This window comes from Cladophialophora psammophila, assembly GCF_000585535.1.
Source record: "Cladophialophora psammophila CBS 110553 chromosome Unknown aczJe-supercont1.8, whole genome shotgun sequence".
Lineage (NCBI taxonomy): Eukaryota > Fungi > Ascomycota > Eurotiomycetes > Chaetothyriales > Herpotrichiellaceae > Cladophialophora > Cladophialophora psammophila.
This window is the reverse complement of record NW_006912929.1, coordinates 123,703-151,042: the sequence shown is the minus strand read 5'-3', so window position 1 is coordinate 151,042 and position 27,340 is coordinate 123,703. Positions and strand designations below refer to the sequence as shown.

General features: G+C 52.4%; 12 protein-coding genes across 12 annotated transcripts; 6 read left to right on the top strand and 6 right to left on the bottom strand.

Moving 5' to 3' along the window:
* On the top strand, positions 1-1,860 carry A1O5_05687 (uncharacterized protein; the record flags this gene model as incomplete). The annotated part of the gene is made up of 5 exons (XM_007746286.1): positions 1-141; positions 197-932; positions 992-1,218; positions 1,287-1,598; positions 1,672-1,860. 5 exons carry the CDS (start codon positions 1-3, stop codon positions 1,858-1,860), a joined length of 1,605 nt encoding a protein of 534 aa, XP_007744476.1.
* Positions 1,861-3,066: 1,206 nt separating this feature from the next.
* Positions 3,067-4,994, top strand: A1O5_05686 (uncharacterized protein; the record flags this gene model as incomplete). Its single annotated transcript, XM_007746285.1, has 3 exons — positions 3,067-3,094; positions 3,144-4,014; positions 4,082-4,994. 3 exons carry the CDS (start codon positions 3,067-3,069, stop codon positions 4,992-4,994), a joined length of 1,812 nt encoding a protein of 603 aa, XP_007744475.1.
* Positions 4,995-6,581: 1,587 nt separating this feature from the next.
* On the bottom strand, positions 6,582-7,007 carry A1O5_05685 (uncharacterized protein; the record flags this gene model as incomplete). The annotated part of the gene is made up of 1 exon (XM_007746284.1): positions 6,582-7,007. The coding sequence occupies one exon, from the start codon at positions 7,005-7,007 to the stop codon at positions 6,582-6,584; it is 426 nt and encodes a 141-aa protein (XP_007744474.1).
* Positions 7,008-8,223: 1,216 nt separating this feature from the next.
* On the bottom strand, positions 8,224-11,026 carry A1O5_05684 (uncharacterized protein; the record flags this gene model as incomplete). The annotated part of the gene is made up of 4 exons (XM_007746283.1): positions 8,224-10,301; positions 10,353-10,645; positions 10,693-10,877; positions 11,006-11,026. The coding sequence occupies 4 exons, from the start codon at positions 11,024-11,026 to the stop codon at positions 8,224-8,226; spliced, it is 2,577 nt and encodes an 858-aa protein (XP_007744473.1).
* A 494-nt stretch (positions 11,027-11,520) lies between these two features.
* A1O5_05683 (uncharacterized protein) lies at positions 11,521-13,414 on the bottom strand (the record flags this gene model as incomplete). Its single annotated transcript, XM_007746282.1, has 4 exons — positions 11,521-12,699; positions 12,753-12,965; positions 13,030-13,140; positions 13,199-13,414. The coding sequence occupies 4 exons, from the start codon at positions 13,412-13,414 to the stop codon at positions 11,521-11,523; spliced, it is 1,719 nt and encodes a 572-aa protein (XP_007744472.1).
* A 580-nt stretch (positions 13,415-13,994) lies between these two features.
* On the top strand, positions 13,995-15,863 carry A1O5_05682 (uncharacterized protein; the record flags this gene model as incomplete). Its single annotated transcript, XM_007746281.1, has 1 exon — positions 13,995-15,863. One exon carries the CDS (start codon positions 13,995-13,997, stop codon positions 15,861-15,863), a length of 1,869 nt encoding a protein of 622 aa, XP_007744471.1.
* A 65-nt stretch (positions 15,864-15,928) lies between these two features.
* On the bottom strand, positions 15,929-17,493 carry A1O5_05681 (uncharacterized protein; the record flags this gene model as incomplete). Its single annotated transcript, XM_007746280.1, has 2 exons — positions 15,929-17,084; positions 17,147-17,493. The coding sequence occupies 2 exons, from the start codon at positions 17,491-17,493 to the stop codon at positions 15,929-15,931; spliced, it is 1,503 nt and encodes a 500-aa protein (XP_007744470.1).
* Positions 17,494-18,311: 818 nt separating this feature from the next.
* Positions 18,312-19,182, top strand: A1O5_05680 (ADP-ribosylation factor like protein 1; the record flags this gene model as incomplete). The annotated part of the gene is made up of 2 exons (XM_007746279.1): positions 18,312-18,360; positions 18,431-19,182. The coding sequence occupies 2 exons, from the start codon at positions 18,312-18,314 to the stop codon at positions 19,180-19,182; spliced, it is 801 nt and encodes a 266-aa protein (XP_007744469.1).
* A 149-nt stretch (positions 19,183-19,331) lies between these two features.
* A1O5_05679 (uncharacterized protein) lies at positions 19,332-20,618 on the bottom strand (the record flags this gene model as incomplete). The annotated part of the gene is made up of 3 exons (XM_007746278.1): positions 19,332-19,637; positions 19,719-19,952; positions 20,109-20,618. 3 exons carry the CDS (start codon positions 20,616-20,618, stop codon positions 19,332-19,334), a joined length of 1,050 nt encoding a protein of 349 aa, XP_007744468.1.
* A 580-nt stretch (positions 20,619-21,198) lies between these two features.
* A1O5_05678 (uncharacterized protein) lies at positions 21,199-21,996 on the bottom strand (the record flags this gene model as incomplete). Its single annotated transcript, XM_007746277.1, has 2 exons — positions 21,199-21,285; positions 21,346-21,996. The coding sequence occupies 2 exons, from the start codon at positions 21,994-21,996 to the stop codon at positions 21,199-21,201; spliced, it is 738 nt and encodes a 245-aa protein (XP_007744467.1).
* Positions 21,997-23,257: 1,261 nt separating this feature from the next.
* A1O5_05677 (uncharacterized protein) lies at positions 23,258-24,167 on the top strand (the record flags this gene model as incomplete). The annotated part of the gene is made up of 2 exons (XM_007746276.1): positions 23,258-23,673; positions 23,738-24,167. The coding sequence occupies 2 exons, from the start codon at positions 23,258-23,260 to the stop codon at positions 24,165-24,167; spliced, it is 846 nt and encodes a 281-aa protein (XP_007744466.1).
* Positions 24,168-25,104: 937 nt separating this feature from the next.
* A1O5_05676 (uncharacterized protein) lies at positions 25,105-27,217 on the top strand (the record flags this gene model as incomplete). The annotated part of the gene is made up of 3 exons (XM_007746275.1): positions 25,105-26,464; positions 26,513-27,040; positions 27,087-27,217. 3 exons carry the CDS (start codon positions 25,105-25,107, stop codon positions 27,215-27,217), a joined length of 2,019 nt encoding a protein of 672 aa, XP_007744465.1.
* Positions 27,218-27,340: the final 123 nt, after the last annotated feature.

Here is a 27,340-nt window from a genome sequence, read left to right as displayed (position 1 = left end):
ATGGCGACTTCAAGGCCCGACAACCTTAAGGCCCACTGGAAATGTATCACAGCTTGTACCTTGATTAGCATGTGTCCATTCCAATATGGGGTTGACTTTGGTATTATCGGTGGTCTCCAGGCCATGCCTGGGTTTTTGAATGTACGCTGCTGCAGAACGACATGAACCCACGGCCACCACTTCTAACGATGAATAGGTCTTTGGAGAAAAAGATCCGACCTCGCCTATTGGATACAACATCAGCCATACACGCCAGCAGCTGATCTCCTCTCTCATGATTCTCGGTGCCTTCATCAGCTCTTCCTTTGCCGGCCCCATTGCGAAGTTCATCGGCCGAAAGATGTCCATCTGGGCTGCAGCGCTGCTTTGTGTTGTGGCAAATGTTATTATGATGACCACCACGAGCATTGGAGCTCTGTATTTTGCGCGTTTCTTGATCGGTATCGCAAACGGCATGCTCATGACATTTTCGCAGCTCTATCTTCAAGAGTGTTCGCCTGCGAAATATCGAGGTCTTGTCATTGGGCTTTTCCAGTCATGGACATCGATCGGTAGTTTGGTCGGTACCATTATCGACAATTTCACAGTCAAGCTTGCAGGCAGACAACAATACATTGTTTCCCTGGGCATCATCTACATCGTCCCAGGTTTTCTGTCGCTTGGGATGCTCTTTGTCCCTGAAAGCCCGCGATGGTTCCTTCTCCAGAACCAGACCGAGAAAGCTCGCAAGGCTCTCCACTGGCTCCGACCTTACCCCGATACGGTTGAGGACGAGATCAAGGAGATCCAAGATGCCATCGGAGCCGAGCGAGCCTTGGCTAAGAGCGCCGACATACTGGATATGTTCCGCAATCCTGTCGATCGGCGACGCACCCTTCTGTCGATTGGTGCTGTTTCTCTCCAGGCGGCTTCTGGCGCCATGTATATGATTTGTATGTTTTTCTGCCCGACTCCTGTCTTGAGAAATAGGTTGCTAACTAACAACCTACAGCGTACGGCACATACTTCTTCGAAATGGCCCATGTTGGTTCAGCATTTGAAAACTCGTGCATCCTTGTTGCAGTCGGCGTGGCCGCCATCTTGATCAATAGCGCCATCATCACGAAGTGGGGTCGGAGGCGAGTATTCCTGACGATCGGTATGATTCTCTGTGGTATCACGCAACTCATCGTGGCCGTTGTATACGACAAACAAGGCCCCAGCACTTCAACGGGACGGGTGAGTCTTCGCCGGACAAATGCCGATACGTTTTGCCCGCGTTCAATCTTCTGACACATTCCGTGTAGGTTATTGTCGGCGTCTCGGTCGTGTACATTGTCGGCTACAACGGCATGGTGGCGACCTACGCATGGCTTTGCGGTGGCGAGTTCCCGTCGCAGCGTCTTCGGAGCTACACATTTGGTCTGGCAGCCTCAATTGGCTTTTTTGGGGCCTGGCTTGCCACCTTCACCGCCCCATATTTCATCAACCCCGATTCCCTTAACTGGGGCCCGAAGTACGGATACATTTGGACGCCGTCTTGCTTGATTGGTGCGCTGTGGACGTACTTTTATCTCCCTGAGGTGAAGAACAGGACGTTTGAGGAAATCGACGAAATGGTGAGTCCGAGCATCGAACCCAAGGTTTTTCAGCAGAAAGGGTGGACATTGCTGACTCTGTGCTGTTGTGTAGTTCGAGGCACGCCTTCCCGCCCGCAAGTTCCGCACGTACAAGTGTGTGGGATCTGTGGCCGCTGTGGCCATGGCCGCAAAGGAGGACGGAAGCAGTGGAAGTGAGAAGGATCACGTTGAAGTCAGGCATGAGGAGGTCATTTTCGGCAACGAGAAGGTTGCCACCGAGACTGCTGTTGCTATCGGTTGAATGTGTCTCTGTGTCCGTTTGGATGGAACTGTCCTGGAGCATTGAGCACCTCGAAAGAATCGCCGGGAGCTGAACAGGCACACCAGCTACTCAGCTACTTAAGACGAGCGTGGGCCTAAATTTCTGGCAATCAGCGAAGCATATTTTGTTTCCCCTTGAACGGAACACGAGGTCGGCAAGAGATGTTTTGAATCAACAGCTTTCTGCCACCGTCAAAGCATGCGCAATGGCTCTGTATTGAATTCTCTTGTTCAGCCCGTTTCTGAATGCTTCCGGAAGGAGCTCTAGCTGTACTCGTCTGCCATTCTTGACGATACCCGCCTTATGCGGCAACCATCTGGTCGACAGATAATCCCAGGGTTCGTCCCGGTCTGACTCGCTTGACTGGAGCTCAGACATGCTTCCCGCTCCATAGCGCTCGCCGCAGGATCATTGAGCTTCTTAAGTGTGTAGAACAGCCATCCTCAGACAGTTCCATGCAAGGGGGTCACGGGGTAAGTGGTGTTTATGTATGTAAGATTCTTCGTGGCGGTTGGAAAATGCGGCTGAGTCGTTCAGGTCGCCCCGGGCCTCCTCCACCTGGTCGGTGCTCGCTCGATCCAGCCAGATGGGCCAGGCCGATAAGAAATCCTCCCGAAGCCCGTATTCCCAAAGTCGGGTAACCGACAAAGGGCTCCCTAGGCCTAGTAGCCCTGGTTGTGGCCCAACCACATGGCGGCATAGGCGAGAGGACTGCCTAGTATGTAACCCACACCACCATCACCACCAACTCCCACTGCACGTGGGATTTGCTGGAATGAAGGCAGTTGGGTAACTGGGCTGCCCAAACCCCCCCCCCCACCACCTCTCGCCATCAGCTTACGGATCTGGGCTGACTCAGGGCGATCCCATGAGCGCGCCTGGACTCTGGACTCTGGACTCTGAACTCCCAGTGACAGGTCAGGTCCAAAGTGAGTGAAAGTGATAAGTCAACTCTGCCGGTCCCGAGCTGATTGGGAAGCAGAGTCAAGTGCTGAGTATGCCTCCAGCCCTTCACCTTAAAACCCCCGACGTCAACCTGAGAGGCCCCCTCCTCAAAATGGTTCCCATGTACCCTGCTTGTAATTCTGCGCATTTTGATTTTGTTCATTCGGCTGGGCCTACGACACGGCGAGCGACAAGGTAGTTGGACCCTGGAGCTGGATGGACATGTCAACAATAGATGCGATGTACGACTATCTCATTGTTGGAGCTGGTAAGTCACGTCCCCAATCATCCACTCCCTGTGGCTAACCCTTGTCCAGGCCCTTCGGGGCTGTGCGCCGCAAAGACGATCCGCGAATGCGAGCCTGAGGCTAAGGTGAAGATTCTGGACTCTAACAAAACCGTGGGTGGTGTATGGTCCAAAGAGAACATCTATCCTGGCCTGAAGACAAACAATGTCCGTGGCGGCATCGACTTCTCCGACTTTCCCATGCACGATGGCTTTGGCATCCCTGAAGGTCAGCATGTCTCGGGCGAAGCAATGCACGAGTATATCAGAGCCTACGCCGAATATTTCGATGTCTTCCGGTTGATCGATTTTGACTCGACCGTCGCGGACATCTGCAAGCTCAAGGGCATTCAAGGCTGGAACGTCAAACTAGGCTCGGGAGCAGATCTGCAGACGCGTAAGTTAATCGTCGCCACAGGTGTCACAAATGTACCACACAGACCAGCGTTGAGTGGCTCGGAGGAATTTGGGGGCCCGATCATGCACTCGGCGGAACTGGGCATGAAAGGCAGCGTTCTCACTGACGACCCCAATGTCCAGACGATAGCGGTGCTTGGTGGAGGGAAGTCCGCTTACGACGCCGTCCATGTGGCTGGCAAGGCTGGCAAGCAGGTGGAATGGATCATCAGGAAGTCGGGCAAGGGCCCTGAATGGATCTTCCCCGCCCACACCATGGGACCGCTGCAGGCGGTGCGAGAAAAGCTACCGGCAAGACGATTCGTGTCCTTTTTCAGTCCATGTCTGTGGAACGACGGGTTCAGCTGGATCAGGCACTTCCTCCATTTCACCAAGCTCGGCAAGATCATTTCGCAGGGCTTCTGGATAAACCTTCACAAGGCAACCCTGGACGACTGCGGGATGTTGAAGGATGAGAGAACAAAGGTCTTGGAGCCCGAGCAGAGGTACGTTTTCTTTCCTCTGTGCAAGGCAAAGCGGGTTTTCGCGCCGCTAACTCTTCCCTCGATATAGCCCCTTTTGGTACGGCACGGCATCTGGAATCTATAGCTACGAGAAGGATATCTACGAGATGCTCAAGACCGGTCAAGTGCGCGTGCATCGCGAGGACATCCTCCGCCTCTCCAAAGGTGCCATCAACTTCACCAGCGGATCGCAAGTCACAGCGGACGCCCTCGTCACCGCGACAGGCTTCTCGGCAAAGTCGACCCTCAAATTCATCCCAGACACCATGCACGCTGACCTCGGTATCCCGTCGACCAGCTACACCCAGGCGCAGTATGGCTTCTGGCAGGCCCTGAATGAGAAGGCCGACATGACCATCGCCTCCAAATTCCCCCGTCTGGTCGCCGGGCCATTCAAATCGCCCACCTCGACCGTAGTGCAGCCGTTCAACCCAGGCATGGACTCCGAGGCCAACTACACGCCCTTCCGGCTATACAGGGCCATCGCGCCGCCGGGCCCGACAAAGGAAGGCGACAACTCGCTCGCCTTTATCAGCATGTTCTCGAACCTGGCCAACACGCCGCGCTGCGAGTTGCAGTGCCTCTGGGCCTACGCGTACCTCAACCATAGACTCGACATCCATCCAGCCACCGTCTTCGACGAAGCGGCCCTGATGGCGCAGTACGCAAGACACCGCGCGCCGTACGGCCACGGCAGGTTCTTCCCCGACCTCGTCTTCGACCAGGTGCCATACATGGACCTGCTGCTCCAGGACCTCGGGCTAGAGTACTGGCGCAAGGGCAACTTCTTTGCCGAGCTGTTCAGCCCGTACATGGCCAGGGATTACAAGGGGATCGTGCAGGAGTGGCTCCGACAGAATTCCCACTCGAGCAAGGAAGAGTCTTCAATCCCACCCAAGACAAAAGCCGAGGAGGCCAGGGATCTTGAAAGAGAACCGCTTCTGAACGGCAAAGCGGCGTGACAAGGGCGGATATGGTTCCTTTGCGCTGGCCGGACTCGAATGAATGATTATGATTACATGGATTACCGACTGCCTGATCGACGGACCCAACTGACTGGACTGGAACTGAATCGCACTTCCTTTCACTGCCATGCAATACACTGCTCACTAGAGCCCTACGCTTCAGGACCACAGCAGCGCACCCTACCATTCTGCTCCTCCAGACGATGAGATTGACGGATGGAGGGGATGGATAGAGGCAAAGGTCATATTGAGTTTCAGTTGGCTGGGTCAAGCGGGCCTTTTATTCATTTTATTCTCCGTTGTGATTTTTTTTGGGTTGTTTTTTCATCTCTATCCCCATTCCACCCTCCACCCTCCACCCTCCACCCTCCTTCTCCCACCAGTACTTCCTCATTTCTTACGAGCCAGGTCAGATTCGGCGGGTCATGTATCTACGGCGCTCTACGGCTCTCTCGACGACGCATGACGGGGCGAATTGATTGATCGATCGATTTTTACCCTACCCCCCTGCTTGCGTCGATGTGATTGGACTTGACTTATTCATTCAAGCGGCTCGGCACCCTCCTTCCCCCGCTCCCACCTCGCGCTTGCACTTTCGTTCTTCAAAGCTAGACTTGCCTTCTTTCTAGAGTATTGTATTATGACGGTGTGGCGAGGCGAGATGGCGCCGGATGGGACGGGATGGGAGGAGACGGGGGGGAGAAGAGAGGGGAAAAAAAAAATGAATGGAAGATGAAAGAAAGGGCCATGACCTACCTACGAGACGGATGATCGTTCTTGCTTGGTCATGATCATGATCATGATTACAATCGCAATGATCGCAATGAATGATGGCAAGGATGGCAATGATCGTCACCAATTCATAACAATGAACAATGAAGAATAAGCACAAACAATGAAACAATGACAAATGAACAAACGAACAAACGACGCTGACGACACTGGGGGGGGTATAGATAGATGGGGAGGTAAATGGATAGATACCAATTAGGACAGAAGTAAGATTTTCCAAATTCGAATTAGAATAGGGTATCAATTATATTTGTATCTGGTTGGCTTCAACGCTCGTCTAGAGTAATACCATACATAATACCATACATACATATACCATCCATCTCTGCAAACAGGGAAGAGGGTGTGGCAAGGCTGAGTAAGCTTCGTGACACCCAGGTGACCAGTGATAAAAGACAAAGGACAGGACAGGACAGGACAGGACAGGACAGGACAGGACAGGGAAGGGCAGGGTAGGGAAGGGATAAAAGAACCAACTCCAACCAAGGGGAGGGCAAAATAATAAGAGGTAGTAATTCGCCGCCGTGCCTGGCGCCGTGGGTCTTGATTCTTTGGGGAAACACAAACACAAACTCCACCCACTCCCAAGCGGGAAGCACCCCAGTGCCCGATATAGCGAAAAAGAAACAAACACCACCACCACCGCCATCATCATCATTATGGTAAGCAAAACGCTTTCAGGTTGACATGAATGAAAAATGGTGACCTCTGATCATCTTCGTGCGTCACTCTTAATCATACAACCACTCCAACAAGCAACTCGTAATCGGTTTGCCTAATGTTCCCTGCCACTCAGGAACCTTGTCGGCCCTGGTGCCAAGCATATCGCATGTTCTTGTTGTAGTCCCTGCAGCCTGCGGGCATCGCATCAGAGGCAGCCAGGCTCACAGAGGAGTCATCTGCCGGCGAAGGCGAGTATGTGTAAGTGGGCGCAAAGTCGTGGCCTTTGCCGTCCTTAGCATAGCGGAGCTTGAAGTCGCGGCACCCTAGGGGAACTTCGGATGAGTGCGCCGAGGAGGCGCCGCTGGCGATGATGATGTCGGTGTTGTACGGATACGTCAGGTTGAAGTCGTGGCCCTTGCCGTCCTTCGCGTAGCGGGCACGGATAGCGTCGCGGCAGCTCTTGGGGATGGAAGGTTCTGTTGACGAGGAGGATCTGACCGAGGCACTGCTGGAGGACAGACGGGAGAAGATGGAAGCGTGCTTGGGAGTAGACATGTTGGTCTGATATGGGGTTGCTGGGGTGGACTGGAATGAGAGAACGAGGAGTAAATCAATGGGTGTTTGAATTTCTGTAGAACTTGCAATTGAGTCCGAGTCTGAATCTCTGTCTCTTGTGTTTGTTGTTTGATGTGTATTCTGCAGAGAAGGGTTCTTGCTGAGAGGACGAAGGGTATACTTATACCTCGAAGCCCAGGCCTCTATCCGATACACAGAGTAAGCAGTGCCCCTGGCTGTAACGGCCTCACCGTCTTGGATGCATCAATAATTTCCAATGATCATTTAACACACTGACCAAGCGATGTCATGGTGCCTGTGACATTCGGTGAGCTACACGAGGGGGACCGGTGGCTGTGAGTGCTAGGGCTGAGTCGGAGCTGGAAAATCATCCAATCCGGACAGCCATTAGCAGGAGGCCATCTCACGGTGCCAGCGACTACGATGGAAGGAGCAACCGTGTCGGGACTGAATGGAAGGGAACATGTCGACTGATTGATTGCGGCAAGTGTCGAAACAGCAAAGCGCGAACTGTGTGCCTCAGCCAGCCCTGGGGAAAGGCTTGCTGCGCGCAGCCATTGTCCACGGATTCGGGCAGTCAGGTCTGACTGAAAAGATGATATTCGACGCGATGGTGTTACGTCTAGCGCCCCGTGGACGAATCAAGATTGCAGCATCATTCTGCAGAGTCGGCGCTGATGATAATTGTGGTAACCGTTCAGGGTCGACTTCAGGCGCTTCGGGGGCTGAGTCCAGCTGGAGTTTCCGAAAAACACGAGACGCCCGTTGCTTGTGGAAAGTGACTAGTGGCATGGCATTGCAGGACGACCAAAGAAACTTCCCCCAAACGCTATTAGAAGAACCGAAAGCGAGCCTTCCCCCTTTCGACGGGCTCCTATTCCAGTGGATGTGCATTTGCGGATCTGGCTCGAGGCCATTGGCCGCGCTTGACACAATTTGGCTGCAATAATGGCCACATGTCCCCGGAGTCTCTGCTTGGCCTTGGTGCGTATCTTCATTGGAAACAGTACTGGCGGCATCTCAGGCAGCCACATAAAAGACCCAAGGTCCCTCGTCCCCGAGAAAACACATGCGGTCCCAATTTATGCTATTTGACGTGTACTTTCTGTACGTGTCGGCGACCAGATTCGTATATCGGGGGTAAACACGTCTCAAGGTCTCGACCAGGCGGTTCACCCACTCCGCAGCATTGGGATCAATATCTAACGGCCTGCTTGAAGATAGGCACCGTCGTGAAATCATCGTGGTTCCACAAGATCTCATTAGACGGGCCAAGCTCAGCGCCTTCATCAGTGCTGGGCAACCCCGCCTTCTCGTTCTCGTTAACCTCGTGTTTTGACAGCCCCTTTCTATCTTTCGGGAGCCAAACTTTCGGAGTTTTCGAGGTCATCGCCGGCAGAAGATATGCATTTTTGAGTTGCTCGTCGTTATAGGAATTTAATTCTTCTGATTCACCCTCCGGGTCCTGAAGCCATGGTCGAAGAGTCTCCTGTGAAGCGAAAATACGAGGCTCGAGCAAACTGGCAAGTGGATCCAGCAAGACCGCCGGAACTTTTCCTGAGCCAAGTCTGTAGACCAGTAATTGATCGGCCTGATTGGCGCGAGATCCAGTGTCCACATCGTCGTCCCTGAGAAGAGGTTGCTCCTCGTCCTCATCCGACAACACGTTGACCGGCATATACTTTTCCAGAGGTGAAAGGTATTGATTGACCGTCATGTGATAAAGAGCGGTGACGACTAGCAACACAGTCATGAGAGTGGAAGGACCGGCCACCTTCTTGATTCCAAACAGCCCAATCAAACAGAGTTCCGCGAGGTAGACACCTGTCATCAAATGCTGCAGGCTCCTCGTGTAGCTCTCTCCCCGCGTCTCGGTCTTGACTTGAATCACGTAAAGGAGGTTGTATTTGTAGCTTAGATAGAATAGGAATAAGCCAATCGCCGCGAATCCCAACACCAGCGGTGCAATACAAGAATAGGCGATTGCAATGACCGCTAGATTCGTGAATTTGGGATAGACATTGAACCAGCTGATCCCCTTCATCTGTGCATAAGTGTTGAATTTCTGTCTCGGGGTCTTGTTCATGACGTGGTAGAAGAACAAGAATGAGAAAAGATCGCTGTAATTCAAAATATTCTTCGATGCGGTGCCGAGGCCTTGGACGATGAAGTAGGTCAAATAGAAGTTTGAGGCCTTGGGGAGGTTCTTCGCTAGCAAGGTTGGGACGGTTGTTGGTTGGTTTGCGACCTTGGTAGCTAAAGCGGCAGCCCCGGACGAAAACGTCGTGATGAGGAAGACTTGAACCACTTGGAAGGTAAAGTACCAAGTTTGAGCCCACTCAACTGCTGATTTGCTTGTTGGCTGACCAGATAGCGTCGCCACATATTGAAAGAGGTATGGTACATAGGACACCACGGAGCTGAGAAGCAGGGGTGGCACCAGCCCTGTGAGCAATCCGAGGATAGGAGCCGGGAGGTTGTTGATGAATCGCAGAAAGTGAAATTTGTGAGCCAGATAATTAATGTTGGAGATTGTACCAATGATACCGACAGGGATGGACCAGAAGATGATTGTTGCAACACCAAGCGCTATGGCTATGTAGGAATATGTGATGCGGAGTGATGGATCGAGATTGAGGTTTTGCCAGATGACCTCTTTCGGCTGGATTCCGATGTATTTTGGCTGTAATGTAAGGGGTGATGGGTGTCGCACTTGCTGGAACGCTTGGTGCGCACTGACTTGGTCCTTGAACTCGACAAATATTGCTCCAGTTCTCTTACCTGGGGCGCTGGAGTCGGCCTGCCGAACCTGGTCCACGTCGGAAACAAGATTGGTAATGTCTTCTCGCAATCGGGAGATGCTGTCAATCTCTTCTCCGACAAGGTACTTTGACCGATGCTTAGGTCGATGCACCCCGCCACCTGGTTTTGGTAGCTGGCTAGAGCTTGCGTCATTGTCCTCTGGAGCATCGTCTTTGCTGCGGTTGGCGTTTTTCAGAAGTTTTAGTTCCAACCCTTCCAGTTCGTCGATTTTGCTGTCTCTCTTGTGAACAACTTTTTCCAAGTGGCTCATATTAGAAACGACCCAAGACTTCACAGCATACCCACCAAAGTACCGGCGAAGATTTCTTTCTTGAAGGCCCTCAGGAGGCACGTTTAAGTACAATACCACTCGAGAAGAGAGCCGAGTTGCATTTACCGGAATTGTCTGGTAAGCTTGACGAAGGCCCATAACAAAGAGCCTTTCCCTGGTGACGAGAAGTATGATGAACCCTAAGGCAAGGCATTAGCGTATTCAGATGAGTGGAAAGCAAATTGCCTTACCAAAGAAGACCCAGGCTACAACAGCATGCGCATAAAGACGTCTCCCGTCAGCGACATTGCTGAACGATATCCTGTCCAGCTGCGTTGCACCACCCCCTCCCGTGGCATTGATTGGAAAGAGAATTGGCCAAGTTAGACAGCAGCCCACGACGCAAATGAGGACAGTCAGTCGGAGGAACCGCAGGAAAAGATAGGCCTCCAGTGAGGAATGGCGCAAAACAAACTTGTCGTCGAGAGCGCGGAAGTCATGCCACCAGGAGACGGATGTATGACTAGACGAAGGAGTGCGATCCCTGGACCTTGTTAGGATCCACTGCTCGGCTGTATTCGAAGTGCTTACTTGTGATTGATGGTGCGAAAATACGTCCTTGGTGCGTAAATGTTTCGATATCTCCAGCGAACAGACACAAATGCCAGTAAGAAAACGGCAGCCGTTATGGCAGTGGGGATAAGTGCAGCACCGATGGCAGCAAATGAGGTTGAATGTGGATTGCGATGACCGCCAGAGCCTGGGGTCTTTGAGGCCTGTTAGCTATGTAATTAGTCTTGCAAAACATGATTGCTTCCTGGAGCGAGGAAGTAGGCAGCGCCTTATGCACATCCGACTATTACTCGAGCCAGAAACATCTCGGGCTTCGATGGGCATCACTGACCTTGTCCTTCAAGGCGTCCATGTCGACGTTCCAAGTCCTACCTCCAGGCAAAACAGACAAATCCTACCGAGAATAGCACATTGAAAGTGCACGCCGTTGCGGGCAAGACGCAGCAACCAAGAGAGGAGGGAGGTGAGGTTGAACGTTGCTTTTTGGTGAAGATGTGAAGAGGCGATGCAGTTGCCAAGTCACTCGCAGCCTGAAAGTTCGCGTTGCAATCTGACGTCATAGAATCCCTCCTCACCATCATCACCACCACCACCAAGACATCGTTCATGGTGCTCAACTCCTAACACCTGGCGCGAGATATCAAGCTCGCCATATACCGCGTACCTTGTACCATCGTCGCGCAAGGGGAAATGGAAACATCAAGTCACGAAGAACGGTTATATTATGTATAAGAATATCAGTTCCTTGTTATCCATCTGGCGTGGCTCATGTTCAACTCCACGCTTGTCATGACGGCGTACCGTACGTTACTTTGTAAAGTTGCCCAGAAGTTGGACAGGTGCTTTTTATTCCTTGCGCCCACTGAAACTCCTCTTCCAGCTAGTCATTTGGCTTGAATTTTCTCCAGCTGGCGAGCTCGGAGACCCTGCATCATCGTCCTCCGCTAACGCTAAGCCTTGCATGGTGCTCGGCATCGAGGTTGTCCTGGTAGGAGCGGCTGGTTCTCCGCCCGAAAACAGTCGCTCGCTAACTCGCCGGCCTAGTTCGCCCCCTTTCGAGTCGGCGTTGAAGGCAGGCCGCTGAGCGACCGGTTCAGACGGGACGTGGTACTCCCGCCGAGGGCCATCGACAGGTGCAATATCCTCAGCCATAGCATCCTCGTAGCTGGGTGGAGCGTCATCGGGAATGCCTGATTGTTCATGGGGACTGTAAGAACCAACTTGAGCCGGGTACGAGTTGATCTCGGACAAAGGTGTTGTTGGCGTTCCCGAGGGCGTCTCTGGTCGTAAAGACATGTCGTTCATTTCGGTCGGCCTTGGTGGGGACAGATGTAACGGAGAAGGTTGAGGGCGAGGATTATTGGCCATGGCCTTCAGCAGCTGAGGAGGAGGGGCGATGCCGGAATACACCAAAACAGGCAGACGCAATGGAAGGATCATAAGTTCGGGTCGCACCCCACTAGCCATAGCATGTGCCAAGCCAACAGTGACCTCTAGCTCATACCGCCGAGAGATGTTGCAGGTATCGAATGAAGGGCAGACCGTGTTTGGGAGGGGCAAGTCATCCCACAGTCGAGAGGGCAGTTTCCATTCCTTGCGACCTTTGTCGGTAGGGTTTCCTAGAGGCATGTTCATGTTCGCCTGTGACATCAAGAGCCATTTTGTGGTTTCAGTTCTCTCCAAATCGACAGCTCTGACCTGAGTGTACCCTGTTAGTTCAATCTGGAGCGTCCTGAGATAGGCGGTTGCCGAGCTCTCGTTGAGCTTCTCAACCAATATTCGCAGCGGCAAGGGTTCGTTGCATGTGATGATAGCGGGACTGGGAAGACGGGCATCGACTTGAAAAGCGGGAGGTTCCTCCTCGGCGGATGTTGGAGTTGAAGACTTTCTGCTGAAAAGGCTGGACATTCTTTTCTGCGACTCGACCGGGTATCGCTGGAATTGTCTCTTCCGCCTTGCAAACGTTTCCTCATGACGATTGGGAGGTCGAGGAGGCTCGATGGGCAAAAATCTGATATCGGCAATCTTTGTCATACATTAGATGTCTCATCAGACAAGCCATGGCGAGGGCAGCATACCGCTCTGATGTTCTCTTGGAAGAACTTGGGTCGGACGATTGTTGCCTTGACATAGTATTTTATCTCGGCCTCGCCAGGAAAGCCACTTAGCGACGGAGGTAGGGTCTTCTTCACATGTTTTGTGGTGTCTGGGGCGAATTGAACATTCACATGACCAAGTTTGATATCTTTCAGCGCACTCGGATTCCTTTGACAGTCGTTGTTAAATGGAAACTGCCCCAGCCATTTAGCCGCCGTCGCCGCCCGGTCCCGAGCGCAGGAATTGGAAGGGTCTGACCTTGAACTTGAACGGGTACAGATATTGCCCGGCGAGGAGGGTGTATGCGGAGGCGCTACTTCTTTCTTGGAGCTCAGGCGTTGGAAAAACGGTGAGGACTTTGTACAAGAGCTGGAGCCTGGTGTGTGAGCACAAGCTGCGTTAGACAGGGGCGACTCTTCTCACCAACCTTGTGCAATTCTAGCTCCGTCCTCTTCTTATCCGAACGCTCATTGTTGGGGAACTTGGGACCGGCGAGCCGAGTTCGACTCTCGCCCTCGAGCTTGACCGTGACTGCCGAGATGGATGCATCGTTGGGAAGGACGAGGATAACGTTGCCCGAGACGAAATCGAGATTTGTATAGCACCTCTGTTCGGGTTGATCAAACTGAATACGGACCGACATGGATCCAGCGTAGAACAGGCATCAGGGCATTGAGATGTCAATGGATGGACCAGAAGTTGTGCGGGGTGGTAAGAGGTGACGGCGACATGATCATGTTGTGTTGTGTGAGGAGCGTTGGTGGGCGGTGGAGATGGGAAACGCCTTGCGAGGCTGAGCAGCTGAGCGGCCAAGCGGCACCCACCAGGGCACCCGAGATGGTCGAGCCACCAAACCACCTGTACGGGATACTGGGTACTCTCTTGACTCCCTCAGGCTTCGGGATGGACGTCGTCACTAGCAATTCCCCCGAGCAGTCCCCGTCGAATCATGGCGAGTGGCGGCGACCCTGAGGAGGGGCCACCAGGGCGAGCGGAGAACCAGTATTTTCTTGGGGCCGGCGTTCCCTCTTGTCCCTCTTTGCCCTCTACAGCTGGCATGTGCCTTCATATTTTGACGCTTTATGCAGACCTCAAAAAAATCAAAAAAAAAAAAAAAAACCAAGCTGACTGGCTTTGAAGAATTCTCCCAATGTAATTGACCATCCTCCTCCTGGTCTCCGGTTGCCCTGCACCGAGACCACGACATGTAATTACCGTCTCGGATGAAACCAGCTCAGACAGCGCGCAGCAAGGCAACAACCAAGGCTCGTGAACCTGTCAAGCACACCAAGACATTCTCTGGCTGCTGGACCTGCCGGGAAAGACACGTCAAATGCGACGAAGCCAGACCGCACTGTGCGCGATGTCTCAAGGGTGGATTCCAATGTCAGGGATACGGCATCAAGCTCGTCTGGGTCGATCCGGACAGTCAGGAACGCGAGCAGAACATCCGGAGGGTCATCGGCACGCCAACTGTCTATGACGACGGGTCAAATTTTATGAGGGTCGACGTCCATGAGGCGTTGGAGGAGATTGAAAGACTCTCGCCGGGAACAGCATGCCTTTCATCGGGTCCATTCTCGGTCTTTTCCCTCCAAAGGTCTAGAACGGGCAGCTTCGAAGAATTTCACGGGACAGTACCTCTGGCGCTTCCAGACCGCGAAAGAAGAGACTCGGTGTCGTCGCGAACAGATCAGACAGGAGAGGTATCAGATGGAAATGGCGACGATCTGATAGAAACTGTCATCTCACCATTCACAACCTATCCTCGAACTTCGTCCCTGTACGCTCATCCGGGCACCCCCCCGCTGTGGCTATCGACATCGAGTCCTGCTCCTCTACCGCTCACAATACGCCACCTGGACCTCCTCCCTCGGCCCGCTGAACAAAGAGCCCTGATTCACCACTGGACAGACTTCGTCTGCTGGCACCTCGTCCCCGTGGATCGGCCGGACAACCCTTTCCGAAGCGTCTTCACGCCCATGGCCCTCGCGGGCCTCGCGTCGCCGTCAAACCAGTCAAACGGACAGATTGCACTCTTTCACGCCCTGTGCGCTACGTCGGCATTCAGCCGTGGTCAGCTCCTCAACGGAGACAGCATGAACCTCACCTTGGCGATGAAACATTACAATCTAGCCATTATGCACCTGCGCCACAGCCTTGCGAATCTCAGGGACAGAGATGACAACAACAACTACCACCTTGGAGGTGGTCAAGAAGTACATCTTCAACGAGGCTCCATCCTCGCAACCATTACCATGTTCTCGGCAATGGACATGATCACCGGCCGCTCCGGCGAATGGCGCACGCATCTGCAGGGCGGGGCCTCGTGGTTGTCGACCATCGAAGAAAGCGAGTGGGACCGCGACAAGTCCTCCTCGATGGTCTATCAAGGCTACCTTGCCATCGCCGCGCTATGCAATATTAACCTGCCCTCCACCATCGACGTCGAATCCGAGAACTTCCTGGGCGATGCGAGACACTATGTTCTCGACCGGTTCTTCGGTCTCACCCGTCCGATCCTGAAACACATCGTCGTTATGAATAGCCTGATCAAGCGCATCTCTAATACCACGGCTTCCGACCCGCCAACAGCCGAGACGCTGGATGATCTGGAAACCCAACTTTACGCCCAGACACCGTCGAATCTTGACCTCACGGGCCTCCCACCTCTTGCTCAATCCCTAACGTTGCACCACGCCTACGTCTTCTACTATGCCTCGCTAATCTACTTCCTCCGCACCGTCCGGCGCCTTCCCCCGGGTGCCCTCTGCATCCAAAACATGGTTTTAAAAGCCGTCACGCATCTCGAAGATATTGAAAGCTTGGGTGGCGACAGTATAGGCTGTACATTAGTCTGGCCGCCATTCATTGTTGCGTGCGAATGCTTAAGTGAGGAGCTGCAGGAGAAGATGCTTGACTGGTATAGGCTAAAGAGGAGGCACGGGTTCATGAATCTGGAGCTTTCGAAGGATATCGCAAGAGAGCTGTGGCGGAGGCGGCAGCTGGCGGATGAGAGCGGCAAGACGGATGCTGATATACAGTGGCAGGATGTGTTGAGGGAGATGAAAATGGATATAGTCCTTGCTTGATTGGGTACATTAACAACGGGCTCCCTGAATGTAGGAGCCGCGACATATTGAATTGAAAGTTCGGCTCAACACGTCAAGGGGGTTTCGGAATTGAAGTCATTGTCCGAATTGAACTGATACGAAGAATTAGACGAGGAGGGTTGTCTGAACCGCGCGTCAAGCCGCTGGAGCAGCACATTTATCGACTCCTCAAGGACCCTGTCCACAAACTCTTGCTCTCCAGGCGTAGTGCTCACAGGTCCGAACATCCTTTGGTTGATCTCCGAGGCTAGGACTTCTCGACCCTCGCGCACAAAAAAGGCAATAAAGTCTTGCACAGTATCCGCATGCGCACTGTCAACGTACGGATCCACGGGCAACGTCGAAATCGGAAACAGGATCTTATAGATGTCGAACCATGCGTCTGAGCGACTTCGACCCATTTCCCGCCTTTTGATTGCCGTCAGTTGATCCTGAGTCATCTTCTCTTCGAATGGGCAGAGCTGTCGTCGGCAAGATCTCTCTACAATGTGAGCATCTAAGACCACTTTTGACTCTAATGAGGAGAAGCAGATCGGGCAGTAATTCTCAGGCCGACGATGGACGCGATACAAATGCTGTTTCAGGCGAGCAATATCTGTGAGAAAGCAACTCGAACACCCACGATATTTCTTTTCGAGCTCATTGCGTTCAGAATACCGGCAAGGGTCAAATTTTGAATATGGACAAGCCAGGAGTTTCGATGCAGTACTCGTTGGCCATAAGTCGGATGCCTTTGGGATTTTTCTGCGCCTCGACCCTTCTCCTTCGTCATCTGGGGGTGGTCTCTTCCGCGGAGAGTTGTGAGTTGATGAAGGAGACGTTGTGAAAGAGCTCGAATTTGCGGTTCCATGTGTATGGCTAGACGTGCTTGACGTGGGACTTGTCTGCGAAGAGCTCTCGGCACCATCTATGGGCGCACCTGTTCGACCCAGATAGAGTTCAACGAGCATTTTGGCAAGTGCATCTAGCAGCATTGCTGTGGTTGGTGATTCACTGAAAGTCGCCAAAACAGTAGGATCTTCGCCCGCCACAAATGAGGCTTCTCCGTCCGATTCGAACCATAGCGAATTCAAAGACGAAGGCGATGGAGTAGCGGTGTCAGTAATGGATTGTTGTGTATCAATGGCTGCCACATCCGTTTTGTGCAAAGAGGTAACATTCTCATTATTGCACTCGACCTTTACAAGCCAGTGGTCGGTTCTTTTAGCCACGTGGCTCGTTAGCTGATCTCTGCCGAAACTTCCACGCAAAACCTGACTTACGGCGTCGCTGATAAGAGGTCTTCGGCGGTAGACCTTGCTTCACTTAACAACCTCCAGTCCGGCGGCTCTTGCCTGGGCTTGGAACTTGTAGGTTGTGGATTGGATGTATGCGTATCGACAAGGAAAATCTCGTCCATTGACTGTTCGATGTCATTGTCCTGGAGATCTCCGACATCGATACCGGAGTCGCAAGCACTGTAGTATGCAGAGGCAGACGACGGATGCGAAAGGAGCTCGTCATAGTGTGTAGGATCGACATGGGAGGGCTTGTCATGAAATTCAAAACCTTCCTTTATTTCAGAAGACTCTAATTCGAAGTCGAATATGTCGAAGTCCAAGTCGTTCATGATCCTTGATACAGGCCCAACGTACCTGCTGATTGTGTGATTTCTCGTTACGTGCTTGGGAATTCGCCAACTAGGAAGACATTGATGGGAAGAGCAAACCTGGGCTGTCTTTGATGATATTCGAGAATGACCCTCGTTTAATGTTACAGCCTGACCCCTCGGACATTCTCACAACTGAACAACACACCGCTGTGCGTAATTGCCGCGCCATCCTTCCAAAGCTGTGCATAGGGGTTGTGCTGACAGCCAATTGCGCAGCATCCTTCGCTTGAAAGGGAAAGACAGCAGGCAGGAGGGAGTTCCAGCGAAACGAATTGACCGCCAATACGACATCGGAGAACCAAGCCAATGCGGCTTGTTGTGGTCATGGTTTGGGATTGGATTGATGAAGGGAATGGTGCTGGAAGTCAATCGCAAGGGATAATCTTCTGTCTGACTGGACATGATAGCAACAGACTGCATACATAGCACGCCGAGATCTTGTCAGACAGAAGAGATCTTGTCAGACAGAAGAATATTTCGGTCTCCTCCCTCTTGTTCAGCTTCATTATCAACGGTCATCCAGCTTGATATAACATCGTCAGAAGGTGAGAGAAGCGAGGCGGGGGTCCACTCTCCCACCGTCAATGGTTCCTTCTGTCAAGGAACCTCAAGCTTCCTTGTCGTCGTCGTACGCAAGACGGTGAAGTCTAGAAGGCGCGAACACACTGCCACAATGATACACGTGGCAGCATCGCCGTCGGGCCATTCTTACCACTCCCTTGTTCTCGGATTCCTCTCCCAATAGAACAGATTTCCTCCTTTCGTGTCTGCGCAACATGTATCATCTTGTCCGCTCCCTGTACCTCTATGCAACTAGCAAGCCAGGTAAGCCGCGCGAGACCGCAGCTGCAACTGCACCCTGTCAACAAGGCTGACCTCATCTGCTGGCAATCAGAGTATTCCATCATCCTCCTTGGCCTGGACAATGCCGGCAAAACCACTCTTCTCTCACAGATAAAAGCGCTTTACAATACTATTGCAGAGCCGGTAGCTGGCCAGACCGGCGATGCCCCCGCCTCAGACACCGCAGGCAATACTGTGCCCACCGTGGGCCAAAATGTCGCAACTATCGACCTGCCCGAGATGTATTTGAAGATCTGGGATGTGGGTGGACAAATGAGTCTTAGGAAATTATGGACGAGCTACTATAAAAGTGCGCATGCGGTGGTGTTCGTGGTGGATAGCACAGACCTTGGGAATGGAGATATCGAAGATGCGCCGAAGACGCCTGGGTGGCACGGGCGCAAGAAAAGCTATGTCGGGAAGGCTGGTGATGAAGACGAGCCACAGACACCGTGGACTCCGATGACACCCATGACACCAGGATTCTTCTCGTCGGGACTGCTCCAGGGTCGATTAGATGAATGTCGAGCCGTTTTAGAAAGCGTGCTCGAAAATGACGACACTGCCGGGATTCCAATATTGATTCTGGCCAACAAACAGGACAGGGAAGATTGCCTCGAGGTTGTCAGGATCAAGGAAGGCTTCGTGAAGAAAGTGTTCGAAGGCGAGAAGGGAGGAATGGTTCGAGACAGCCGTGTCTTGCCGGTGAGCGCGCTGAAAGGGACAGGAGTGAAAGAGGCTGTGGAATGGGTCAAAAGCAGGGTCATGTGGAATAAAGAAAGTCGTCCCCCGATCATGAGGTGAAAGGGGCCTGTCCACTGAGAATGACGATCTACGACATGACAAGCCCCGTCTATTGCGACTGTCTTTCAGCTACCGGCTGATACGGGCCAGAGTCAACGAGAACAACTGCTCGCTCTCTCCACAATGCCCCCATCGATACATCGAGTCAATCAAGCCTCAAGCGCCTCAATCTTAAGTAGTGCGGCCGCAGTGTCCCTCGCAGTCACATCTAACGGTGTCCACTTGAACTTGAACACTTCATCTACGTCCTTTGTGTCGAGCCTCGGCAGTGTTAAGCTCGATGCCTCATCATTATCCTCGCCAATTCGATCCGAGATATTTAATGCGGACTCCTTCCGTAACGCATCGGCAATCTGATTGAAGATCATAGCATGTCCAACAACAAACCGCCTATTCGCCGCATTGGGGTTGGTGAGCGCGAGGATTTGGACTTTTGCAAGATCTCGGACATCAATCTATACGCAAACCCAGATCAGCGTTGTTACTCCAAAGGTGCCACTTCACTGGCAGCTTAGGGAAAGAAGAAGTGCGCTCACCCATCCTGGAAACGCCGTCATTGGCACCTTTGCACTCTCACTCTTCTTGCTGTTCATTATGGCATGAATCAGGCTATTGCTGAAGTTGATTTTCTGTACGCCGGCAACTTTCTGCAACATGGGACCAAAAATCAAGGGTGGCATGAAGTTGGTCACGGTGAAGGATGGTTTCTCTTCTTCCACGAATTTCCACAGGGCTTTTTCGGCGAGCTTCTTGCCAACACAATACGAAATCTAGAACGAAAGGAAGGGGCAACGTTAGCAGGTCCCGTAAGAACCACAAGTGTTCACCTGTTTAGTATAACACTATACCGAGGACATCCTCGTTTAGAATCAAGGGAGACTTCCCACATTGGAAGCCAAAACCAAGAAGAAGCGGAGTTTACTCACGTAATTACTCTCCGCCTTGACTGCATCCTCCCTCCCCAAGGGCAACCACTCCCCGCTCCCAAAAACTCTGTTCTTGATATCCTCCTGGTCGCCGAGCGTGATGGCATTCAGACTCCCGGTAACACTCACGGCCTTCACATTCTTGCCGTACGTCTTGGCGCTACGGAGCAGACCCAGATTTCCCAACACGTTAGGTTTCTCAAACGACTCTTCGAAGCCGACGCTGTCGGGGATATCGACCATGGGCGCCGCGACATGCACAATGTACTCGATCTCCGGGTGGGATTGGAAGATTGCGTCGAAGGCGCCCGGGACAGTGAAGTCGGGGACCAGCTCGATGGTGATCCTGGATGAGGAGGTGGGCCAGGACGGGTTATTATCGAGTAGAGACTTGGCCGAGGATGGGGAACGGACGGCGAGGATGACGCTGTGGTCTTGGGCCAGGAGCTCGTCGAGGACTGTGGCGCCCAGAAATCCATTGCTTCCGGTTAACAACGTTGTGGGAGACATGTTGATGGGCAGTTGGGATTGCGGGTCCTCAGAAAGACCTCAAAAACTTAGGAGTTGAGGCAGGGAGAGTTGTGAGATGTGGGAGAAAAGGGGGGGATAGAACGTTGAGATAGACTTGTTCACTTCGAAGTTGTGGGACATACTTATACTGCCGGCTTGCTTCAGTCATCCTGGGCATGCATTACTCTCCTGCCCTGTCGTGCCATGGCGCCCCCCAGCATTTTTTTATAGCACAGAATACCTATCAGAACTCATTTCTAACATCTTGTAAACGAGGCGGGCCCCAAGACCAAAAGACAGCACCATTAGAATTGCAGGCTTGATGTGGTTCATGCGAGTTTTTTTTTTCTGAATATCTGCGATCCCAGGCCAAGGAAAGCCAATGCCAACCCATCGTGCTTTGTCAGCCTGCTTGGGAGTTCTCATTGGACTATTTCTCAATTGGGCAGGACGAAGTTGCCGTATGAGGACAGGAACAAAGAAATAAATGCATTTCCCGAGATCATCTTTCTTTTGTTTGCAGCATCTCTCACACGAGAGTTTGGATTTCGTAGGATCGGACCCTTTGCAGAAGCTTCTGTCATATCCATCGTTCCTGGTGCTTATCAAAACCGACGGATTGCAAATTGATATTCATCTGGTTGAGCATCATCTCCATGGTAAAGTACTACAGTAAAATGCAAAATTAGTGCGCACAAGAGGAGATGGTCACCAACCTCTGACTTACCTTCTCTTCGGGCTCGGCGTCCTCCTGATAATTCATAAGCTCTGCCTGGTCAGGTTCTTCCGTCTCTCTTTGATTCTGATCGTCCTTCAGATTGCCTGCATATCTGCGAATGAGGGCCTCCTTCTCACGCTCACCTTTCCATAGTCGTGAGTCCTCTTCCAATTGTCGACGCCAGTGGGCAACGCCTCCCATCCTGTCAATTCGCTCTTTGGCATCAGCGAAGAGCTCTTCGGCAGCATCTTGAGCAACAGTTCGCCACCGGGCGATCAGAGCACGCAATTCATCATCTTGCTTTGATGCTTCGATCTGAAGCGCTTCCTCTGCTATTTCAAGAGACTGGCGCAGTTGATTGAGGCGAAAGGACAATGCAGTGTGCTGCTTTTGGAGATCTCGCGACTCGGGGTCAACAGCTGTTAGTCGGGAAGAAGAACGTAATCCGGAGGCGCGTGGAAGAGATAATCGAACAATGTCTGGTTTGATGTCTGGTGACGACTGGTGAGGGCTGGAGGAAAGCCCCGCAGCCGGAAGGTGAATCTGAGCTTGTTCAACAGATGGCTGAGGTTGAGGGTTAGCTGAGCGAAGCGGTGAACGAAAAGGCTTGTTTTGGAATCCGCAAGGTTGATGCAACTTTCTTCTCTTCGCCGGGTGCATTTCGTTTTCTTTTCATGCGGAGAGACAAGAAAAAAAGCCGTGTCATTATCACTTTTGACTGGCCATCACCAATGCCCTGACCATGATGAAAATTCTGTGGACTGAATACGCCGAGATGGGGAGGAGGAGTGGGCGTTGGATGACCCAACAGGCAGCTGCTCGGCGATGATGTGGGAATCAGTAGTTGATTACTCGACTATCGATGGTGCCCAGCCTGAGATGCCTGAAGGTGTTGGTGCCGCGACAAGGATTTTCTGTGGATTTCTCTTTCCAGGCGATTGACAAAGGGAGCCAAAGGTGACGGGCGAAGGAGGGTGGTGCATCACGAGAGGGAGGCAAAAGCTAAAGTGGCCACTGAGTGGCAGAGAACCAAGAGTGGATTGACTGCGCAAGTGATAGAAGCCGCGCTGCCCAATGCGGTTAGTGCAGCTGGGTGTCTTGCTCCTGACTAAAAATGCAGGCGGCCAGGCGGGGCGCTGTTCGGGCGCTGCACCGACGGAGAATGACAGCTTGTCTGACAGAAGGTTTGCGTGCTCTAATCTTGTCTAAGGCGTAACAATCGTGCCGAGATTTCAAATGACCTCTTGACTCGCCCAATGCGGGTTCTCGCAACTCCAAACCTTACACTCTTCAGACCCTTGTCGCTTCATCTTTCTCTCGCGCGCCGTGAGCAGCAAACCGCCCTGTGCCCTCTCGCCCTCTCACGCTCTCCTGGTCGCCGCCTCCCGTTCTGCCGTCACACGCGCCTCTCGTCCCCTTCAGCCCTCTCACTTTTCTCTTTGCGCTCCCCAGATCTGATCTGAGCCAACCCAAACCCAAACCCATACCCATAACCACGCAAAAATCCTAAGCCATGCCATCCATAATGATCCGGCCACTTACACACAAAATCACACGCCAGGTCCAGCTCCAGCACCGTCTTTGTCTCATCCCCTTCATCTCGCATGCCCACCTCATCTTCACTTTTTCTACTACTCATCATCACCCCTTCTACCCATCAACCTGCACTCACCCACCATGACCACTTGTCACCAGTACATTCCACCGTCACCGACACCACTCAACTAAGTTGACCACAATAATAAACTAGCACCTCAGCTTCACGCACGGGCAAATTATCGCAGCCACCCTGCCTCCTGCCACCAGCACAAGCCTTACCAAAGCTGAACCTTTGACTGCACACACGCATCAACCTTCCCTCCCATCGAAGACCTTACCGTCGTTTTCACCTCGACACCCTCGATAATACCCATCCATGGCCATGTCCTCCTCAAGCACGACGGGTCGGTCACCCTCTGCCTCGGCCAAAGCAGACAAGAACAAAAAGCAAGTCAAGATTGTAATACTCAAGCTGTCACCCAAAATCCTCCGTCGTTTCGAGGACCCTCCAGCCCATTCGGAAGAGCAGGCTACGCCCTCATCAGCCTCATCTCCCCCTGCTGCAGTCGAGGAAACTTCTACTTTGAAAGTCCCTGAGGTCAATGACAATGCTTCCGAGGCCGCCTCGACCCCGGCTCCCACACCTGGTGATGCAGCCGATACCTCCAATGGTGACGGCTCGAAGAAGCGCAAAGGAGGTTCATTGGCAGGCATTAAGAGAAGTCTAGGACAAATGTTTGATGTGAACGGACTACCGAAACCTCGGGGCAAGCCTGGTCCCAAAAAGAAACCCAGACTGTAAGTACATTCGACCTCTGACGGTGCATGTTCTCGCACACGTTACTGACGTTTGCGCTTATAGTGAAGACGGCACCATTGATCATGGCGCCGCAAAAGGCTCGACTATGGCTGGCATCGCTGCTGGACACAAGCTGGGTCCAAAGGCTAATCAAGGTGCCATCAACGCCGGCCTTCGTGCCCTCGACCGATCTGGCAAGCCCTGTCGCAAATGGAGCAAAAAGCCCTTCATCCTCAAGAGTTTCACTGGAGTGGTTTGGGAACTTGACTCATGGCGAGGGACAGAGAGACCACAAGTGCTCAATAGTGAAGAGTCAAGCGATACCAAGGAAATCTCACAGCAAAGTTCCAGCGACATTAAACTTAACGAAAGTGACGTTGCCATGGAGAGCAATGCTGGCGACCAAGCAGATCCCATGCTCATGTCGACGCCCGCCGCCAGTTCTCCAGCACCGATGCCACCCTCATCAGCAGCCATTGCTGCTCAAGGTTGATGGCCCGAATTGGGCACCATGGCTTAATGTCAGAAGCCAAGTCATACTACCTGGTGGCTTCTGAAGCAGCAAAAATTGTCGGTAAAGTGTGATACATCAGCACGCATTCCAAAAAGTTGGGAGCATTTTGGGTCCCTTCACTGCCGTGATATTAGAGCCGGTAGAGCTCTGAGTGGCACCGGCTACAATGTGGTTCACCATAAGCATGGCGTTTTCGGATCATGATTCTATTTCGGGTCTTGTCATGGGCCTTAAAACGGAGTATCATGAATTGGCAGGGGGATTGTACCACAACAGCAGGGGAGCAATCCTTAGCAACGGTTCTGGTGGGATTTCTCAGAGAACTGAAAGGGTCGTGGCGTTGAGCCATTTGGCATTTGTCTTTGTGGCTGGTGTATGAATAGACGAGAATGAAGAACAAACACAATATATCAAGCCCTAAATACCGCGATCCTGCTTATATCAAATGGTGATCCAATGGTGTAATTGTGCTGTGGTGTCCCTCATCATGACGGCGTCGTTTGCTTGGTCTGGTGCTGTTCCGGTCGAGGCGGCCCCCGCAACTGCTTAACTAGTAAAAACCACTTGCCACCCAACAGCCGCCCAATGAGACCTGTATTGCATCAATGACCTCCCGGAACCCGTATCAGCACGATAACGACATCCACAATGCTCTCTCACTCCTTCCAACAAGGTACAAGCTTGTTCAGTCCATGAATCTGCCAGTCGCCCAGGCATGAACGGAGAGGAGCATGCCTTGAGCCGATCTACCACGGCTTTCTCTCACGTTTGACCTCCGAGCCAAACGACCTACAAGTACACCAAACCCACCGAGCGGACCACCTAACCTCGTGACCCTTTCACCGATTTCTCTACTCGATCCCTACGAAGGCGGCGACTTATCACGCCCGTCTATCACGTTCTGTTCTGGACCACGATGACTGACGGCACCGGGTCGGGCAGCAGTAGTCGGCCAAGTCAGTTTGGTGGCAATGTGCCTCGACGTTTGTCGTATGCTTCTGTGGCCTCAGGCGCAACTGCTCAGGCGCTTCAGCGTCCAACTCGATCGGGTGCATTCTCTCATCTCGTCTCTTCAACTCCTAGCAGCTCGTACCCTCCTCAGTATCAACCAGACCATCAATATCAAAGACGACATTCGGAGCAAGACCAGGACGGCCTGGGAGTCAACCACTGGCGAAAGCCAACACCTCTACCTTCATATTCGAGAAAGTTTGCCAATATCCCGAGTCTCGGAACGAACACGATGTCTCCCAATCCTTTCTTCATCCCCTCCTACCTGAGGCATTCTCGTTACATGGCAAAGCTGGAAGTCGCCCACAAGGCCAAGTTGAAGAAAGAGCGTGAGCAGCCATCCGCAGGGTCGTCCGCGCTGAATTCGTTCTCTACAAGCGCCGGAAATGCAAGGTTAGCGCCATCGCACCGGGGCATGACCTACGATATTATCGAAAGCCATCCTCCCAGAGAAGAAGACGCATTACCTCCGTTGCCTTCGAGGTGGAGCGAGCAGGACAAATACCCAGGCCTTGATATAATCGACGGTCAAGATCTGAAATACAGTGGCTCAGCAAGCAAAGCCGAGATTGAGGCTGCGTCTGTCAGAACAGATCACCCAATGCCACTTGCGTGCGGAATATACTATTTCGAGGTGGAAATCAAACAGAAGAGCAAGGACACAGCTATTGCCATCGGGTTTTCCACAAGTGAAGCGTCACTTGAACGGTTACCAGGGTGGGAGACACAATCCTGGGGCTATCATGGTGATGATGGAAAAATGTTTTTTGGGGAGCATTCGGGTCGAAGTTACGGCCCAACCTTCGGCACAGGCGATGTCATCGGCTGCGGGATCAACTTCAACACCTGTCAAGCATTCTTCACAAAGAACGGCCAGTATCTCGGTATCTGTTTCCGAGAACTGAAGAAGGACGTGAAACTGTATCCCACGATTGGCATGAAAAAGCATTCCGGCGCATTAGTGGCAGGCAACTTCGGTCAGCGGCCTTTTGTCTTCGACATTGATGATAAGATGTTGTCCGAGGAGACGAATGTTTCAAGAGAAATTGCAAAGGCCAAAATCACCTCACTACAGGCGCAAAGGGACGAGAATACCCTCATTCAGGAGTTGGTGGCGCATTTCTTAGCTCACGACGGCTACGTTGAGACTGCAAAGGCGTTTGCGGAGGAAATGCGAAGAGAAAAGCAATCATTGAACAATTCTCTGCCTGCAAACACGTCAACCCCCCATGAGCGAGACGACACTGACGCAGTACATCGACAGCGTGAGTTGTATTTGACCTTTTCACTAATCCCGATGCTGACCAATATAGGGATACGACGTGCAATCCTCTCTGGAGATATCGACCAAGCTCTTGAAATCACGCACGCACAATTTCCTACTGTTCTGGCAGAAAACCCGGACATCGTTTTCCGATTGAAATGCCGAAAATGGATTGAACTAATTGGCAAGTCGACCGAAGTCGAGCCTTCCAAACACACGACTGGGCATGAACGGAGGGCCAGTAATGGAGTGGACAGCGCCTCCAAAGTAGACGACGATTTTGCTCAAGACATGGAGCTTGATGAGCAGCCTAACGGTGACAGTCGCACCAATGGCGTGGGGAAATCGCGGGCTAATGACGGCGTTTTGCAACACGACCAGCTCCTCAATGAGGCGATGCTGTACGGTCAAGTCCTGCATAAAGAATTCCGGGACGAGGATGAGGACTACGCAAAAGCTTTGCGGGATATTTTCAGCCTGGTGGCATACGACGACCCCAGAGGTAGCGTGAATGGACATCTTTTGGACCCTGCCGGCAGAGTCACGGTGGCAGAGGAGCTGAACTCTGCCATCCTAGGTATGTCCTCTCCGGAAGCTCGTCTTTACTCGCTGACATGTCGCAGTCTCACTTGGACGCTCGCCTTCGGCTGCCTTGGAGACGGCTTGGAAGCAGACAGAAGCTTTAATCGATGTCCTCAGCGAAGATGGCGGGCCTGCTGCTTTTGTTAACCTCCAAGCAACGTTCTCGTCTTGATTGCCAATGGTCATTTGAAGGTGTCTACCTATCACTGTGCTACAGTATGGAGTGGGACTTTCCTGGTCGTCCGGGCTTCCTGGATAATCTCGCCAGCGGATGGGTGCGTGATGAGAATATTGC